At 43.4% G+C, this 18,404-nt stretch overlaps 1 protein-coding gene across 11 annotated transcripts in view; it reads right to left on the minus strand.

Moving 5' to 3' along the window:
• unm_hu7910 (un-named hu7910) overlaps window positions 1–18,404 on the minus strand; it is a 53,010-nt gene continuing 34,606 nt past the window's right edge. For 4 of the 11 annotated variants that reach the window (XM_071328484.1, XM_071328488.1, XM_071328490.1 and 1 more), the window contains 18 exons: window positions 18,141–18,350; window positions 17,411–17,452; window positions 17,179–17,211; window positions 13,668–13,721; window positions 13,411–13,509; window positions 13,199–13,246; window positions 8,379–8,420; window positions 7,771–7,856; window positions 7,560–7,646; window positions 7,178–7,328; window positions 6,762–6,898; window positions 6,506–6,604; window positions 5,378–5,467; window positions 4,021–4,158; window positions 3,617–3,752; window positions 3,371–3,462; window positions 3,008–3,141; window positions 1–2,319 (listed from right to left, as the gene is read on the minus strand). In XM_071328484.1, the coding sequence (XP_071184585.1) occupies window positions 2,169–2,319; window positions 3,008–3,141; window positions 3,371–3,462; window positions 3,617–3,752; window positions 4,021–4,158; window positions 5,378–5,467; window positions 6,506–6,604; window positions 6,762–6,898; window positions 7,178–7,328; window positions 7,560–7,646; window positions 7,771–7,856; window positions 8,379–8,420; window positions 13,199–13,246; window positions 13,411–13,509; window positions 13,668–13,721; window positions 17,179–17,211; window positions 17,411–17,452; window positions 18,141–18,350 (1,829 nt within the window). In that variant the 3' untranslated portion in view covers window positions 1–2,168. The remainder of the gene's footprint in view (window positions 2,320–3,007; window positions 3,142–3,370; window positions 3,463–3,616; window positions 3,753–4,020; window positions 4,159–5,377; window positions 5,468–6,505; window positions 6,605–6,761; window positions 6,899–7,177; window positions 7,329–7,559; window positions 7,647–7,770; window positions 7,857–8,378; window positions 8,421–13,198; window positions 13,247–13,410; window positions 13,510–13,667; window positions 13,722–17,178; window positions 17,212–17,410; window positions 17,453–18,140; window positions 18,351–18,404) is intronic. The other 7 variants (XM_071328486.1, XM_071328492.1, XM_071328493.1 and 4 more) reach the window with 3 other exon arrangements.

Below are 18,404 nucleotides of genomic sequence, written 5' to 3' on the forward strand. Positions count from 1 at the left end.
TTTTGACCTCATTTTTCATTTACTGAAAAGAAGCTATTCAGTTTACAATTATTCAGTGCAACTAATTACAACATACAAAATAGAATTGAAAGATGCATTACTTACTTGGCAGGCCAAGTTACAACAGATGGAAAAGCTCAGTGATTTCAACACTACAAAAAGTGATAAATTCATAACAGAGTACCACAAAACGTGAAATAATTCTCAAACGATGTGGCTTTTGTGAACGTGCTTGATTTACTACCCCATTGTAACTAAGAAACAATTTTGAAGCCAGGAGGATAACTTCAATGTGTTATCATCACAACCCAAACAGATAACCCCAAGACACCCATGTCCATGACAGACAGCCACACTTGGGTGAAAAGTTCATCCTTTTTTGGGCAGACAGGATGACATCCAATAGTCCTAACGAATGACTCCGACCCATGGCATTATGATGTGTTTACATACTCCTCTGAAGTAGGAAACGTGGGGTACAATGATGTTACCCCAGTTTCCCACTCGTATTTCCTACCTATAAGATCAGTATGAGCGTTTTTGGACATCTGAAACCGGTAGCTATGATGAGTCCGTGGGCTTGCCAGGAATTTCTTAGTCCTGAGTTTCTGATTATTCTGATAGCACATGAACTCAGCATAATACCACTGGACTGATTTGGACATGATTTCATTGCTGCGATGAAGCGGATTACCAACGCACATAGAGAGTGATTAAATAACAACATCTAGAAGAATATGCTTCGGCATTTCTTTTTCCTTTTGAATATCAACACTGGTCAAGCAAAGACCCCTTCTAGTCAGCTTTGCTATACCTGCAATGCAGCAGACCTGGGTGAAATACTTTCTAATACTCAAGTATAGCCTATGTAGTGCACTTTATTTAGCTCGGAGTTCTCCTTTTAGGGACTATTCCATTGTACATGGCAAACTAAATGAAGTGCATTTGAAGTATTGGGAAGTATTTGACATATGTATTTGACCCAGGTTTGGAATGCAGTGTGACAAGACTGGGGTACATTCAACATGCTCCTGCCTAAGTTTTACACAGGTAAATTAGCATTTTATAAAACATTCAAATGTTATGCATGTACAAAATATATCCCTTCAGTAAAATGTTCATATTTGATACATTTAAGAATGTAAATACACAAGTTTGGCAGGACTTTAAATTACAAAGACAAGCCTGTTGAGTATAATGGGCTGTGTGTGCTCCCAGGTCAAGGCACAGTTGAAAATATATTGTCAGCGTACAAAAATATGTTTCTTGGCATTGTGATGTCCCATCCATTAATCTAAAGTGACATGCGAAAATCATACGAGTGAAATGGAATGACCTAATAAGCAGTGTTTCTGTATTTCTAAAAATAGAACCCCCAAAAAAGTAAGAGTCAGATTACTGTATAAAGCTATGGAAGTAACATGAAGTTAATGCATGACCATTACATGCAATAAGAGCTGTGTAATAACCAATCAAGTGTTAGAGAAACAACAGCTAGCAGAGTTTTAGCTAGCTTAGCAACATCTTAGCGGGATAGTTTTCCGTGTTACTCTAATCTTATTTTAGTTCTTACCTCACGTTTTTGAAGACTTGAACATGAAAATCATCAAAACTTTTCTTGAGGAAAGAAAACGATTAAGATTGGGATAAAAACCAGGAAAACGATCTCTTTAAGAAATTATATCAGTAACTATACAACATTAAAATCACTAGCTGCAATACTAAAGTTTTGTTCAGTTACCGTTTGTATGTTAGGTATGTTTCAGACACACGGCACTTTGGTTGACTAATGAAAAACAAGAATGCACTTGTGATACATTTACAACACAGCCTATGTGATATTAAACCCACACCTTACCGTAAATCCACATTTTGGCCTAAACACCTAGTTGGCGAGTACCACATTTAGCAGTCAGTGTTCCAAAGTGTCACTAAGGCTTTTTCCAATCTGACAGGGCCGTCAGTAACTCTTCTAGACGGTTCCAAAATGGAGCCCTTGAAGGGCAAGTGTCACATTTGTCACCTTTGACCTAAAATGGCCAACTGTGAAGGAATGGGTGGACAGACAGAGACCAGATACTATGGACCCTTCCGTTCTTATGGGTCAAGAGTGTTAACCCCAGCACTCCAGTAGGTGACAGTCTGTCAGTCATTTTGCCGTACATTCTTTAAATGGGGGAGAGAGTCTGCCGTTGGTACTGGGTGAGCTCGGGGTGCCACACATCCACGATGAAGATGAGCCGGTAGCTGTCAGCGTCCTGCCACACCTCGTGCTCAAAGGAGTCATCAAAGATGAGCACTTTCCCCTCTTCCCAAGCCCTGGAAGAGAACAGCAGAGACCATAGCCTTTGTGTTAAAGCTAGAGTCCTTCATTGAAACAATAAAGTGCCACCACGGCTCTGTGTTGGTAAAAAGCTGAGGGATGGGCCTGGAGAAATGTAACCACTGTCAAGTTTATAGACAGGGACTGACCTTCTATGATATCATAATGATTGTTTAACCATGTTTTGAAGCTATATAGTGTTTGTTTACACTTACATGGTTTACAAACATTGGAGGTAAACAAGCGTATATTTTGGGTTCTGATGTGGTACGACAGTTGAACTAAGCTCACGAGGCATTTATAAATTCTAATCTTCAAAAATCTATGGGTTTATATCCTAAATTAATGAGTTGAAAAGTGGATGTAACAACTAAGAATTGTAGCTTTAATGAAGCCACATGCATGAGTTTTTATTTAATGGCAACTCCTCAAGTTCGTTTGGTATAAAGCTGAGAGGGTTGGGGCCGGGGAAATGTAACCACTCAAATTCGTAGACAGAGCTATGGATGCAAGGACTGACAGTCCACAAAATCGACATAACATATTTTTCAGCTACACTTGGTCTTGAGTGACAATCAAGTACAGAGCACTCAAATGTTCAGTCTTACACTGTACCAAGAACTAACAAGTGGGTGATGTTAGATGTAACAAGGGGATGACGTTGATGGCTGTGGAAGATGTTACCTGGTGTCGTTGGTGCACCTGATCTTGCAGCCTGTCTTTGGGATGACCAGGCCCAGGTGCATGCGCAGGCGACAATTCGTGGGCCCCGTGTGGGGCCAGACGTGAGTACCAGGCTGCATCACCGAGAACTTGATCTGGAACCCAGGGAGAAATAGGTAGGGAGGGAGAGAGAGAGCGAGAGAGAGCGAGAGAGAGAGAGAGAGAGAGAGAGAGACAGAGAGAGAGAGAGAGAGGCAGTCATACACCCAGAGAAAGTGAACAGAGCTGAAATTAAATATGAATTATGTTTAAAAAATGGCCAGGCTGTCTGTCCATCTGTCTGATTGTTGGCATGTCAGTCACGTCTGTGGTGGGGTGACCTACCTGTCCTCTCTTGCAGCCTGTTGCCTCTGGGTAGCGCTCCAACAGGCCACAGGTCTTTGGAACACTGTGGCAGGACTCCCCTGCCTTCTTGCCTGCAAGGAACAGGAGAAGAGAAACAAGGAATTAGAGGCCAGGTTCAGACACCACTAAACCTATACTTAGCATTATTTCCATTCAATTACATTTAGTGTATTTCTGACATAGGGACTTGCCAGGTGCTAGTTGTGAAGGGTTTGATTGGTTTACCTTGCTGCCAGAGTGTGAACTGGCCCCACTCCCCTTTTTCTCTGAGGTTCTCCTCTTCTGGAACAAAGAGGCCGGTGCTTTTATCTATCACTGACAGGGCCTCGTCTCGAATGGTCCTCCAGTTCCTCTCCAGGGTCTATGACAAAGACACACATTATTCATATTATATTATATTCATATTATTCATACTATGGTCAGTCCAAGCACAGCTTTACACCAGGTCAAAACTCAAATGAAGAATAATTGACTATTTTAAGATGGGAGCCCTCCATGTTTCTGCCCACGCTGTCACAGAACAGATCAAAGGAAAAGAGAGGACGTGCTCCCTCTAGACATTATCGAACTCCGTGACTATCGGGGAGAAAAGACAACCAGATGAGACAAGTTGTCATCATCTACAGTACCTTGACTAGATCCATATAGCCAGTGTCCTTGGGCGTCCACCATGGCTGGGCTTTGAGACCGTCCACATTGTAGAGAGATCGCTGCCATACGGAGGCAAAGTGACCTCTCTGGTGCCCTCTCTCATACCACTTGTAGGCCTGGAAGAGGAGAAGACCATTGTGCTTGTAGTATTTCAAAACCAACACATTTGAACTCATATTATAAAGTTACATTTAAATACTCTGTTTTATCTTTTATCTTTCCCCCCTCTGATAACCAGGTGGTGAATCGCATCTCTGCATGTCTGGCAGACATATCAGTGTGGATGACGGATCACCACCTCAAGCTGAACCTCGGCAAGACGGAGCTGCTCTTCCTCCCGGGGAAGGACTGCCCGTTCCATGATCTCGCCATCACGGTTGACAACTCCATTGTGTCCTCCTCCCAGAGTGCTAAGAACCTTGGCGTGATCCTGGACAACACCCTGTCGTTCTCAACTAACATCAAGGCGGTGACCCGTTCCTGTAGGTTCATGCTCTACAACATTCGCAGAGTACGACCCTGCCTCACGCAGGAAGCGGCGCAGGTCCTAATCCAGGCACTTGTCATCTCCCGTCTGGATTACTGCAATTCGCTGTTGGCTGGGCTCCCTGCCTGTGCCATTAAACCCCTACAACTCATCCAGAACGCCGCAGCCCGTCTGGTGTTCAACTTTCCCAAGTTCTCTCACGTCACCCCGCTCCTCCGCTCTCTCCACTGGCTTCCAGTTGAAGCTCGCATCCGCTACAAGACCATGGTGCTTGCCTACGGAGCTGTGAGGGGAACGGCACCTCCGTACCTTCAGGCTCTGATCAGGCCCTACACCCAAACAAGGGCACTGCGTTCATCCACCTCTGGCCTGCTCGCCTCCCTACCTCTGAGGAAGTACAGTTCCCGCTCAGCCCAGTCAAAACTGTTCGCTGCTCTGGCACCCCAATGGTGGAACAAACTCCCTCACGACGCCAGGTCAGCGGAGTCAATCACCACCTTCCGGAGACACCTGAAACCCCACCTCTTTAAGGAATACCTAGGATAGGATAAAGTAATCCTTCTAACCCCCCCCCTTAAAAGAGTTAGATGCACTATTGTAAAGTGGTTGTTCCACTGGATATCATAAGGTGAATGCACCAATTTGTAAGTCGCTCTGGATAAGAGCGTCTGCTAAATGACTTAAATGTAAAATGTAAATGTTATCTTATTGTCAGAGGAAAAGTACTATCACGATAAGTCATACTGATATCATACTCTGTGAAGTTACTACATGTATCTAGTGAATACTGCTGCTGTGGAGTCAGTATTGGTGTAAGCTTGGTGTCTGTGAGTTTGATCTTAACTCACACTGTCGTCTCCCATTCTTTGCAAGGCGTCTCCGAGGTGGAAGTAAAATCTGCCGTCGTCTGTGCCAGGGTCTCCTGATTCCAAACCATCCTGCAGTGCAGAGAGAGGGGTTTCAGTGCAGAGAGAGGGGTTTCAGTGCAGAGAGAGGGGTTTCAGTGCAAAGAGAGGGGTTTCAGTGCAAAGAGGGGGGTTTCAGTGCACAGAGAGGGGTTTCAGTGCACAGAGAGGGGTTTCAGTGCACAGAGAGGGGTTTCAGTGCAGGGAGGCGGGTTTCAGTGCAGAGAGAGGGGTTTCAGTGCACAGAGAGGGGTTTCAGTGCAGGGAGGCGGGTTTAAGTGCAGAGAGAGGGGTTTCAGTGCACAGAGAGGGGTTTCAGTGCACAGAGAGGGGTTTCAGTGCACAGAGAGGGGTTTCAGTGCAGGGAGGCGGGTTTAAGTGCAGAGAGAGAGGTTTCAGTGCAGAGAGAGGGGTTTCAGTGCAGAGAGAGGGGTTTCAGTGCAGAAAGAGGGGTTTCAGTGCAGAAAGAGGGGTTTCAGTGCAGGGAGACGGGTTTCAGTGCAGGGAGAGGTGTTTCAGTGCAGGGAGAGGTGTTTCAGTGCAGGGAGAGGTGTTTCAGTGCAGGGAGACGGGTTTCAGTGCAGGGAGACGGGTTTCAGTGCAGGGAGACGGGTTTCAGTGCAGGGAGAGGGGTTTCAGTGCAGAGAGAGGGGTTTCAGTGCAGAGAGAGGGGTTTCAGTGCAGGGAGAGGGGTTTCAGTGCAGGGAGAGGGGTTTCAGTGCAGGGAGAGGGGTTTCAGTGCAGGGAGAGGGATTTCAGTGCAGGGAGAGGGATTTCAGTGCAGGGAGAGGGATTTCAGTGCAGGGAGAGGGATTTCAGTGCAGGGAGAGGGATTTCAGTGCAGGGAGAGTGATTTCAGTGCAGGGAGAGTGATTTCAGTGCAGAGAGATGGGTTTCAGTGCAGGGAGAGGTGTTTCAGTGCAGAGAGAGGGGTTTCAGTGCAGAGAGAGGGGTTTCAGTGCAGGGAGGCGGGTTTAAGTGCAGGGAGACGGGTTTCAGTGCAGAGAGAGTGGTTTCAGGATCAAAAGAGTGGTTTGAATCTGTGGGAGCATGATTGGTTACAGTACTTACCCTGAGGAATGGGATGCTCTCTGCTATCTTATTTTCTGATTTGAGGATGAAGCCGTAATGGACTTTAGCAAAGCCGTTACTTGGTGCAATGGCCAACACCTACCAGGGGACACATAATTTAGAAATCGTCAATTGTTAATCAAACATTCAATCGTGACACTCATTGACATTTCCAACACATTATTTCCCAGAAAGAAAAGAATGCTTGGAAACCCCAAAGCAGTCAAGAATGGTGATGACTTGGACCACGGCTCACCTCCTCGTAGACCCTCTTGGCGCTCTTGTTGTCTCCGATGAGCAGGTGAGCCACGCCCAGATCGTTCTTCAGGGCCACGTCCTCAGGGAAGATCTGTACCAGCTTCTCCAACGTGGCTAAGGCACCCCTCATACGACCTACACCAGAGAGAGAGAGAGAGGGAGGGAGTCACAACACACTCTATGCACACAACCACAATCCCCAGTAATCTCAATTAGAGAAAGTATTTCAAAATACTGAATGAATTATATTAAATACTACATTAAATCGAAAAGACAACCACTACAACAACCACTTTACCAAATTACATTAATCGGAGTCGCGTAATGGTCTTCAAACTAAGTACACAAGAAAAATGTACGGTGTAATTTGTGTGTGTGTGTAGGCACTCCAGCATGCTTGGCCCTGTAGGTTACCTAAGAACTGCTGACGTTCGGCCCGTTTCTTCAGTGTGGCCTTGATGAGGTCAGGCGTGGCGTTGGGCAGCTCTGACGCCTCCTTGTATGTGCTGAGGGCCTTCTGTAGCATGTCGTTGCTGCGCATCTTCTCTGCCAGGTCATCTTCGGCCTGAACATACATAATGGGCCCCAGAACATTTCAGGCGTTTTCCCTATTTTTACATGGGTGCAATTTTCACCCACTTTTTAGGATCATAGTAAACATGATTTAAGATTTGAAGTTTAGTTAAAGTGATAAACACACTTAGTGTTTAACTTGTTAAAGGGTTAATATTTGTTTAATCAGTTCAAAATAAACCAGGAGAATGGCATGCTACAGTATTTAGACTGTGGTTCTCACCAGGGCTTTCCCATAGCGACACCTTGGACTCTGGGGGTACTGCTGAACTAGAGTGTCAAAAGCCCGGACAGCCTCCTCCACTTTCCCCTGGGTGGTGAAACAAGACATGGGAAACAACAGATCAGCATTGATTCATCCATTTACTTTCAAGATAAGAGCATGTTAATTAAAAACATCACACAGTGTTATAAATAGGACAACATAAGACTACCTTTTTACGTAACTTCTCAGCCGCATCAATTTCTGTCTTGATCGTTTTCTCAAATTTATTCAGGAGTTTAGGCTTCTTCTTTTTGGCTGAAACGAAGAACAGAAAGTCATAAAAGTGAGCTATTGGGTGTATCACTCAACATGTGTGTGTGGGTGGGTGCAACCTCAGAAAATTACAATGTAGTCTCTCAATGAAATTGCAGACCAAACTGTAATCCCTCTTATTTTCAACTCTAAACGTACTTCCAGATGCGTCACTCATTGTGACTCAGTGGGTAGACATTTAAATGACTGTATTCAGAATGAAAAGCTAGACAGTTTCAGTGGCAGGGCTAGGTGGGACGACACGAATGCCAACTAAGGAGAATAAGTACAATACTAACGTGCTGGGGTGGCCAACCATCCTGGAGAGATTCTATGTGTGAAGGCTTTTGCTCCATTTCTACACGTAAACACCTGATTCAGCCGATTAGTAGAATTAGTAGGTGTGTCAGAGTAGGGCTGGAACAAAACCCTGCGACAGGCTAGCTCTCCAGCAGGGTTGGCCACCCCTTGCTAATCTAGAAAGCTCATGTTCACCATAGGAATCCATATCAAAAGAACACGTACCTTTGTATTTGAGCATATCCTCTGGTTGGTCCTCTGCATTGCCTGAAAGACATAATAAAGGGTCATTCCATGTCATTTCAGCAAGCCATGACACCCACCATCTCTGATTGTTCTGAAATCGTTTCTGTAGTTAGAAACCGATAAGATTAGCATTCCTGCAACATTATTTTGTTGAAATATAATTTGATCTCTGAGAAATTAAGCTAATTGATTGCACCCAAATTATACGATTCATGTAATATTCAATAAATCTAGTACATAACATCCAATTTGGACCACCACATTTTTAAAAATAATGAGTAAGACATAAGGATTCCAAAGAAATGGTCAAAAGCCACCAAACGCCCCATGTCAATCTTACAGTATCAGTTCTCTATGTCTGACCAGAAGTATGGAGCTGTGGCTCAGAGTATTGTTTCTTCATCTTATGTGTCCTATGTGTTGTATTCTGATGAATTTGGGAATGTTTTTTTTCCCCTGCAGAGAAATTAGTAATTGAAGTTGTTAGGTTTATGTCCCATCCTACATCCTTACATTATCAGGTTCTGACCACTAGATGGTGCTGTTCCTGCTATTAGTTAAGTATTTCTTAAAGTATGGGTCACAAACCACTTATGTTAATGGTTGGTTGCGAAATGTCAGAGTAAAAACAAAATATTATATATACAGTACCAGTCAAAAGTTTGGACACACCTATTTATTCAAGGGTTTGTCTTTATTTTTTACATTGTAGAATGATAGTGAAGACATCAAAACTATGAAATAACACACATGGAATCATGTAGTAACCATAAAAAAGTGTCAAACAAACCAAAATATATTTTCTATTTGAGATTCTTCGAAGTAGCCAAACTTTGCCTTTATGACAGCTTTGCACACGCTTGACATTCTCTCAACCAGTTTCAACTGGCATGCTTTTCCAACAGACTTGAAGGAGTTCAGACATACGCAGAGCACTTGTTGGCTGCTTTTCCTTCACTCTTGAGGTCCAACTCATCCCAAACCATCTCAACTGGGTTGAGGTTGGGTGATTGTGGAGGCCAGGTCATCTGATGCAGCACTCCATCACTCGCCTTCTTGGTCAAATAGCCCTTACACAGCCTGGAGGTGTGTTGGGTCATTGTCCTGTTGAAAAACAAATGATAGTCCCACTAAGCGCAAGCCAGATGGGATGGCGTGTCGCTGCAGAATGTTGTGGTAGACATGCTGGTAAAGTGTGCCTTGAATTAAAAAAAATATCACTGACAGTATCACCAGCAAAGCACCTCCACACTATCACACCTCCTCCTCCATGCATCACGGCGGTGGGAACCACACATGTGGAGATCATCCGTTTAACTACTCTGCGTCTCACAAAAACACGGCGGTTGGAACCAAAACCTCAAATTTGGACTCATCAGACAAAATGACAGATTTCCTCCAGTCTAATGTCCATTGCTCGTGTTTCTTGGCCCAAGCAAGTCTCTTCTTGTTATTGGTGTCCTTTAGTAGTGGTTTCTTTGCAGCAATTCGACCATGAAGGCCTGATACACACAGTCTCCTCTGAACAGTTGATGTTGAGATGTCTGTTATTTGAACTCTGTGAAGCAATTATTTTGGCTGCAATTTCTGAGGCTGGTAACTCTAATGAACTTATCCTCTGCAGCAGAGGTAACTCGGGGTCTTCCTTTCCTGTGGTGGTCCTCATGAGAGCCCATTTCCTCATAGCGCTTGATGGATTTTGCGACTGCACTTGAAGAAACTTTCAAAGTTCTTGACATTTTCCGTATTAACTGATCTTCAGGTCTTACAGTAATGATGAACTGTCGTTTCTCTTTGCTTATTTGAGCTGTTCTTGCCATAATATGGACTTGGTCTTTTACCAAATAGGGCTATCTTCTGTATACCACCCCTACGTTGTCACAACACAACTGATTGTCTCAAAAGCATTAAGAAGGAAAGGAATTCCCCTTTAACAAAGTTAACACCTGTTAATTGAAATGCATTCCAGGTGACTACCTCATGATGCTGGATGAGATAATGCCAAGAGTGTGCAAAGCTATCATCAAGGCAAAGGGTGGCTATTTTGAAGAATCTAAATCTAAAGAATCTAAATCTTTTTTTGGTTACTACATGATTCCATATGTGTTATTTCATAGTTTTGATGTCTTCACTATTATTCTACAATGTAGAAAATACAAAAAAAAGAAAAACCCTGGAATGTATATAGATATATATTTTTTATGAACTCAGTCGGGGTCTCAACTTACTGGTTAGAGTTAGAATAGTAGAATACACAAGGTGCAATTTCAAAATTTGGTTGTGCATCAGTACTTTTTCTATTGTTATGTCAGTCACTGACTGTCACTCAATCAGCCATGTCAGCTAACAATGTTTAGATTGGTCAGTTAGTCTAGCCAGTCATCTAAACATGTAGTAATCATGGCTGAATACCGACCGAAAACACAGGCACTCTCACTCAGATATCATTAACATGGCATACATCATGGAAAAATGTGCCTTACCTAATAGAAGAAACAGCACCATCTAGTGGTCAGAACCGGGTCATAAACCTAACGACAAATTTCTCTGAATAGAAAAAAAAAACATCACCAAATTCACTGAGAATGCATTATATAGGATAAAGAAAAAATACTCAGAGCCGCAGCTCCATACTACTTGTCAGACATAGAGAACTGATACTCGTTGTTGGGGTGGGATTGGTGTGGGATGTCGGAGGTCCGTGGGTGGATTTTGACAATTTCTTTGGAAACCTCGTCTTATTTATTATTAGAATTTTGGGTCCAAATCAGATATCGGGTACTATTTTTACTGCATATTATATGAGTCCTATAATTTAAAATATGAGTCCTATAATCTACCTTCTTATTTATCATCACTCATCAACATTAGAATTATAATTCCTAAAACCAGGTCTCAACATGGATTACACTTGAGGCCCATGCGATTTCCACAGAGTTGGCAATGGCTGCCTTTTCCTGTTACGCTCCTTGCCTATGGAATAGCCTGCAGACTAAACTTAAACTTGAGACTCTTGTCCCCCTGTTGCCCATTTTAAACATTTATTGGAGGATTTTTATTTTTGTAATGCTTGTAACTGTTTCGGGTAATGCAGGTTCTTGTGCTGCTAGGGGAATAACCTACGTGTAAATGTAATCTGTTGCTGTATTTTTTTTTGTGTTATCTGTGATGGTTTTGTTTGTCTTGTGTAGTTTCTTAATCATTGTACCTCAACTGTATGTGTAAACATGTATACGCAGGGCCTAGCTGTAAAAGAGACCGTGGTCCCAGTCTGTGTTCCTTGTAGAAATAAAGGTATAATTTTTTTTAAAGTCCAATTTGGGTGCAATCAATTAGCTTAATTTCTCAGAGATCAAATTATATTTCCACAAAATAATGTTGCAGGAATGCTAATCTCATCTGTTTTTAACTACTGAAACGATTTCAGAACAATTGGAAATGGTGGGTGTCGAAATCCTCTTTCTTGTGCTTTTTGAGATGGAATGACCCAAAAGGGAAGAAAATGACAGCTAGAAGAATGCTATGCATGCTATCAACACACAGTAGCAGCGCAAATAACAAATATTAAATAAAGCTTTTCAGACTCATCAAACTAAAGCATGGTTGAAAAAACATTACACGATAAAGGAAGACACATTTGAGCCCCAAAAACACATCTGGCTTAAAAAGCATAATGACTTTCTGAGAAAAAACAAAAGGTTTATATAAAAGATTGGATAGAGAATAAACTAGTGCTCGCCAATTCAGTAACAAAAATCATGACGTCAACAGCAGTAACACTCTGAAATACTAGAAACTTGAAATCGTAGAGGTCTGCTTTTTTCATGACTGTATGGATTGCTCATATTTTACAAATCTCACAGATTAAAATAAAAGTGACGTCTCACGCAACCAGGAATAAACTGAAGAAAGAATTCATTTTAGGTTCTGACCTGAGCTTACATTTCAGAGCAGTGACATGAGAAGAGTGGTTATGTCACAATTTACCAGGGAAATTGGATAAATACCATAGGCCAGGGATCTGTGGGGCTTTTCAAATTGCACCCCACTTTCCACTTTCCAACTTCAGAACAGTGTTTTCCCTACTGCTGTATAGGCAGGGTTACTCTCACCACAACATTGCCCTTGCAGTTAATAACCAGAAGAGGGTGCTGATGCATCGTATATCAGTCAAGGCTTATTAGGAGAAACTGAGCGACTTTGATACCTAGTCTTGTAGTGTTACACACCACGTCTATTGAACATCGAGACAACTCCACGGTTAAGAGCCAACTCATTTGTGTCAATCAGTGACACAAATGCACTCTCAGCAGCCAATACCACAGTTTCCAAGCGCTTGAGTCACAAATCAAAGCAAGAACCACCCAAAAAGGAAGCCAGAACATTCTTAAAACCAAATGGCAAAACGCGCAAACTCACACAACCCTAGACATGCAGGTGAAGCCCTCCATAGAAATGACAGTCACATAAGTGGCCTTTGAGGTGGCCTTGAATGACTGGAAGCACTGGGAAACGCCAACAGGTGCTATAATTACATACACAGCTATATGTGACAGCTGCATTGAGCCGCCACCACGTCAAGCCTGCCTGTCAACAGCAGCTGTAGACGGCTGATCTGACGTATATAAGGCTACTCTACAAAATAGCCTGGTCTGCATCAGAGTACCATTAGAGTACCTAAAGTCCCATGTTATTTGACTGCCAACCCTAACGGATTTAACTGTTGGCATACGATGTGATTATGTCTGTTCAAATGTTTACTGTGAATAAAGCATAAATGTGTGTGTTGGTAAACCCACCTTCTGAATCTTCCTGTGTTGTTTCCTCCTCTACTGCCACTGGCTCCTCTGCAAGAAACCAACATGCACAGGCAGGTAGGTACAGCACAGTTAGGAAATCAACATTATTCAATAGTGCCTCGTTTCAATGAGACACAGGCGCTCTAACTGAGAATGTTCCTTTAAAAAACAATGGTTTAAGACTATGGTACAAGACTTGTTATATTCCTAACCTTTCAGTTCTGGGACGGCTTCATCTTTCAGTTGTGGGACAGCTTCCAGTTCCGGAACAGATTCCACGTTAGCCTCCGGTTCTGGGACTGATTCAGCCTCTGCATTGTATTGCAATTGTAATCATACTAAAGATTTGATTTCAGTGCCATATAAGCATGTTTATATGGTACATGGTTAAGGAGGACTGATCTAAGATAACGCATTGGTTTGTGTGTGTGTGTGTGTGTGTGTGTGTGTGCGTGCGTGCACAGCACACCTGCTTCCCGTGTCTCCTGGGAGCCTGGCCGGTCAGTAAATTGCTTTGACTCTTCTGCAAGACAAACAAATAAACACTTCATAAATACACTAACTAACTATTCACAGACCATTCAAAACGTCTAATAAAAACACTGCAATAAGCTATGCTTACTGGTCAATGCAAGGTCACAGTTAACCAAGACCAGTTAACCAAGGAGAAGGCAGGGAAGGACAGAGTACAAAAACTCTGTTTGGCCAATGAATAATGAAAACATACTGAATATCTCACCTTTCATGTTAACGGCATTGATTTCATCCTCTAAACAAATGTCATGCAAAACTGACTCATGTAAGTATGAATGTGCGTATGAGTTACAAACACACATTGTAATATATATATATATATATACACACTGCTCAAAAAAATAAAGGGAACACTTAAACAACACAATGTAACTCCAAGTCAATCACACTTCTGTGAAATCAAACTGTCCACTTAGGAAGCAACACTGATTGACAATAAATTTCACATGCTGTTGTGCAAATGGAATAGACAAAAGGTGGAAATTATAGGCAATTAGCAAGACACCCCCAATAAAGGAATGGTTCTGCAGGTGGTGACCACAGACCACTTCTCAGTTCCTATGCTTCCTGGCTGATGTTTTGGTCACTTTTGAATGCTGGCGGTGCTTTCACTCTAGTGGTAGCATGAGACGGAGTCTACAACCCACACAAGTGGCTCAGGTAGTGCAGTTCATCCAGGATGGCACATCAATGCGAGCTGTGGCAAAAAGGTTTGCTGTGTCTGTCAGCGTAGTGTCCAGAGCATGGCGGCGCTACCAGGAGACAGGCCAGTACATCAGGAGACGTGGAGGAGGCCGTAGGAGGGCAACAACCCAGCAGCAGGACCGCTACCTCCGCCTTTGTGCAAGGAGGTGCACTGCCAGAGCCCTGCAAAATGACCTCCAGCAGGCCACAAATGTGCATGTGTCTGCTCAAATGGTCAGAAACAGACTCCATGAGGGTGGTATGAGGGCCCGACGTCCACAGGTGGGGGTTGTGCTTACAGCTCAACACCGTGCAGGACGTTTGGCATTTGCCAGAGAACACCAAGATTGGCAAATTCGCCACTGGCGCCCTGTGCTCTTCACAGATGAAAGCAGGTTCACACTGAGCACATGAGCACATGTGACAGACGTGACAGAGTCTGGAGACGCCGTGGAGAACGTTCTGCTGCCTGCAACATCCTCCAGTTTGGCGGTGGGTCAGTCATGGTGTGGGGTGGCATTTCTTTGTGGGGCCGCACAGCCCTCCATGTGCTTGCCAGAGGCAGCCTGACTGCCATTAGGTACCGAGATGAGATCCTCAGACCCCTTGTGAGACCATATGCTGACACATGCACATTTGTGGCCTGCTGGAGGTCATTTTGCAGGGCTCTGGCAGTGCACCTCCTTGCACAAAGGCGGAGGTAGCGGTCCTGCTGCTGGGTTGTTGCCCTCCTACGGCCTCCTCCACGTCTCCTGATGTACTGGCCTGTCTCCTGGTAGCGCCTCCATGCTCTGGACACTACGCTGACAGACACAGCAAACCTTTTTGCCACAGCTCGCATTGATGTGCCATCCTGGATGAACTGCACTACCTGAGCCACTTGTGTGGGTTGTAGACTCCGTCTCATGCTACCACTAGAGTGAAAGCACCGCCAGCATTCAAAAGTGACCAAAACATCAGCCAGGAAGCATAGGAACTGAGAAGTGGTCTGTGGTCACCACCTGCAGAACCATTCCTTTATTGGGGGTGTCTTGCTAATTGCCTATAATTTCCACCTTTTGTCTATTCCATTTGCACAACAGCATGTGAAATTTATTGTCAATCAGTGTTGCTTCCTAAGTGGACAGTTTGATTTCACAGAAGTGTGATTGACTTGGAGTTACATTGTGTTGTTTAAGTGTTCCCTTTATTTTTTTGAGCAGTGTATATATACATACAGTTGAAGTCGGAAGTTTACATACACCTTAGCCAAATACATTTAAACTCTGTTTTTCACAATCCATGACATTTAATAGTAAAAATTCCCTGTCTTAGGTCAGTTAGGATCACCACTTTATTTTAAGAATGTGAAATGTCAGAATAATAGTAGAGAGAATGGTTTATCTCAGCTTTTATTTCTTTCATCACATTCCCCGTCGGTCAGAAGTTTACATACACTCAATTAGAATCTGGTAGCAGAGCTGGTGTAACTGAGTCAGGTTTGTAGGCCTCCTTGCTCGCACACGCTTTTTCAGTTCTGCCTACAAATGTTCTATAGGATTGAGGTCAGGGCTTTGTGATGGCCACTCCAATACCTTGACTTTGTTGTCCTTAAGCCATTTTGCCACAACTTTGGAAGTATGCTTGGGGTCATTGTCCATTTGGAAGACCCATTTGTGAAGCTTTAACTTCCTGACTGATGTCTTGAGATGTTGCTTCAATATATCCACATAATTTTCCTGCCTCATGCCGCCATCTATTTTGTGAAGTGCACCAATCCCTCCTGCAGCAAAGCACCCCCACAACATGATGCTGCCACCCCCGTGCTTCACGATTGGGATGATGTTCTTCAGCTTGCATGCCCCCCCCCCCTTTTCCTTCAAACATATCGATGGTCATTATGGCCAAACAGTTCTATTTTTGTTTCATCAGACCAGAGGACATTTCTCCAAAAAGTACAATATTTGTCCCCATGTGCAGTTGCAAACCGTAGTCTGGCTTTTTTATGACGGTTTTGGAGAAGTGGCTTCTTCCTTGCTGAGCGGCCTTTCAGGTTATGTCGGGGTATGACTCATTTTACTGTGGATATAGATACTTTTGTACCTGTTTCCTCCAGCATCTTCACAAGGTGCATTGCTGTTGTTCTGGGATTGATTTGCATTTTTCGCACCAAAGTACATTAATCTCTAGGAGACCGAATGCGTCTCCTTCCTGAGCGGTATGATGACTGCGTGGTCCCATGGTGTTTATACCTGCGTACTATTGTTTGTACAGATGAACGTGGTACCTTCAGGCGTTTGGAAATTGCTCCCAAGGATGAACCAGACTTGTGGAGGTCTACAAATGTTTTTCTGAGGTATTGGCTTTCTTTTGATTTTCTCATGATGTCAAGCAGAGGCACTGAGTTTGAAGGTAGGCCTTGAAATACATCCACAGGTACACCTCCAATTGACTCAAATGATGTCAATTAGCCTATCAGAAGCTTCTACAGCCATGACATAATTTTCTGGAATTTTACAAGCTGTTTAAAGGCACAGTCAACTGAGTGTACAGTATGTAAACCTCTGACCCACTGGAATTGTGATACAGTGAAATAATCTTTCTGTAAACAATTGTTGGAAAAATGACTTGTGATTAGATGTCCTAACCGACTTGCCAAAACTATAGTTTGTTAACAAGAAATTTGTGGAGCGGTTGAAAAATGAGTTTTAATGACTCCAACCTAAGTGTATGTAAACTTCCGACTTCAACTGTGTATATAGAGTATATACACATACACTAACCATAAGGTTGTGTTGCTTCATCTCTACTGTCATCTAAAGGAGAGATATCAAACATCATATTATTGTTGTAGCTATCATACTAAACACACAGCAGCTAATGAGGCTACAGGTATGGTAAGTAGTTACAGTATGAGTTAGTCTATTTTGTGATTCATTATAAAATATTCTGATACACAATGTAATATCAATGGCTATGTCGTCACTTTTCATTAAGGGAAGATCCAAAACATACCTGGGACAAAATCATCTGATATCGGCGGGAGAGGGACAGCAGCTGAAATGACATTGGCAGGAAGCTTGAGGAAGAGGGAATACATTCTTTAAACTGTGTTAAACCGAGTTAATTGGAATTCAAACTATGTGCCTTCTCTAGCCCCATCCCTCAGCATGTTACAAAAACCGTGGTGTTACCCTTTGTTATTATAAAACCCGTTGTCACTGAAATACAGATTGCCCCTTTAAGGTTGTCGCATGAGTTGGTGCAGTTGCCATTCAGCTTTAGAAACGCTCCTGCTGCCTTTTCGGGTGGTCCCTGCTTTTCTTTAATGACCAACCCAACCGCAATTTCTTTTTCCATGTGGTTTTCATGGCCCCCAAATCAACATCCAGGTCCTATTTAACCAACGTTTTTAATTGGAATATGAGAGGGGGCACTGGGCCAAGCAGGTTTATGCAATAGCAGCTTTTGATTGCATTCCCCTCAGGATAAGCCGTCACATGAAACTTAATGGATAATTCTGTAATGAAGCACAGCAACAGAATGGATTTTTTATGAATGGACACAGTACGCATCTCCCCACAAACTGTTTGCCAACAGATGGGCACATTGGTGGGATAGTGCATAGCTACACATGGAGGAAATTGAACAGCAGTTGGTATGAGCCGTGGCAATATTTACCAGGTGATACTGGCACTCTTGGTGGGAGAAGGATGAACAATGTTTTCTCAAGAGGGGTACTCACTTTCCTCTACCTGGACAGCAGCCTCAGCCTCAACCGCCAGTTTCCCCTCAAAAGCTTCCTCAGTTGCATCTTCTGATTTTTCTGGAGTTCCCACTGCGTCCGGACTCTCACCTTCAGGAGCCTGCTGCTCCTGTGATGGGTTCGGTGGAAGCTGCTCTTCTTCCTCAGTCCCCTCTGTTGTCTGGATGACTTCCTCCACAATGGGCTCGGCTAAAAGTTGAATTTTACAATCAAAGGATTTAGGTAGGCCAAGGACTATATCCT

This window comes from Salvelinus alpinus, chromosome 10 (genome assembly GCF_045679555.1).
Source record: "Salvelinus alpinus chromosome 10, SLU_Salpinus.1, whole genome shotgun sequence".
NCBI lineage: Eukaryota > Metazoa > Chordata > Actinopteri > Salmoniformes > Salmonidae > Salvelinus > Salvelinus alpinus.